At 68.0% G+C, this 513-nt stretch overlaps 1 protein-coding gene across 1 annotated transcript in view; it reads left to right on the top strand.

Annotated features, from left to right (window-relative positions):
* Positions 1-418, top strand: part of LOC104073908 (PDZ domain-containing protein GIPC1-like) — a gene marked incomplete at its 3' end in the record, with an annotated part of 1,175 nt that extends 757 nt beyond the window's left edge. The window contains exon 2 of the mRNA XM_009573846.1: positions 238-418. Coding sequence (XP_009572141.1) covers positions 238-418 — 181 coding nt within the window. The remainder of the gene's footprint in view (positions 1-237) is intronic.
* Between the last annotated feature and the right edge of the window lie 95 nt (positions 419-513).

Genomic DNA, 513 nt, shown 5'->3' on the forward strand with positions numbered 1-513 from the left:
GGGGTATGTAGGGACCCCAGGGGGGTCCCTGAGCTGCTGTAGGGCTGGAGGAGGGACATGGGGACATCTCAGAAGGTTCCCAAGCCAACATGGGGATAGGAAGGAGGACGCCAAGGGATGTCCTGGATTATCATAGAGGGACACGGGTGGTTCCTGAGCTGCCCTGGGGCTGGGGGGGACCTGGGGACGGCCCCCTCCCCAGGGGGGACCATGGTGACCCCCGGGTGGTCCCCACAGCGGATCCGGGAGGGCAGCGTCATCGACCGGATCCCGGTGATCAGCGTTGGGGACATGATCGAGGCCATCGACGGGCAGAGCCTGGTGGGCGCCCGTCACTACGAGGTGGCCAAGATGCTGAAGGAGCTGCCCCGGGGACGCACCTTCGCCCTCCAGCTCACCGAGCCCCGCAAGGCCTTCGGTAAGCCCCAACTGGGAGCACTGGGAGCCCACTGGGAGAGCGGGGGGGTCCCCATGGCCACCCCCGCTCCCTCAGGGCAGCCAACCCCTGCTGGG

The sequence above is a fragment of the Fulmarus glacialis genome, unplaced genomic scaffold (assembly GCF_000690835.1).
Source record: "Fulmarus glacialis isolate BGI_N327 unplaced genomic scaffold, ASM69083v1 scaffold15143, whole genome shotgun sequence".
Taxonomy (NCBI): domain Eukaryota; kingdom Metazoa; phylum Chordata; class Aves; order Procellariiformes; family Procellariidae; genus Fulmarus; species Fulmarus glacialis.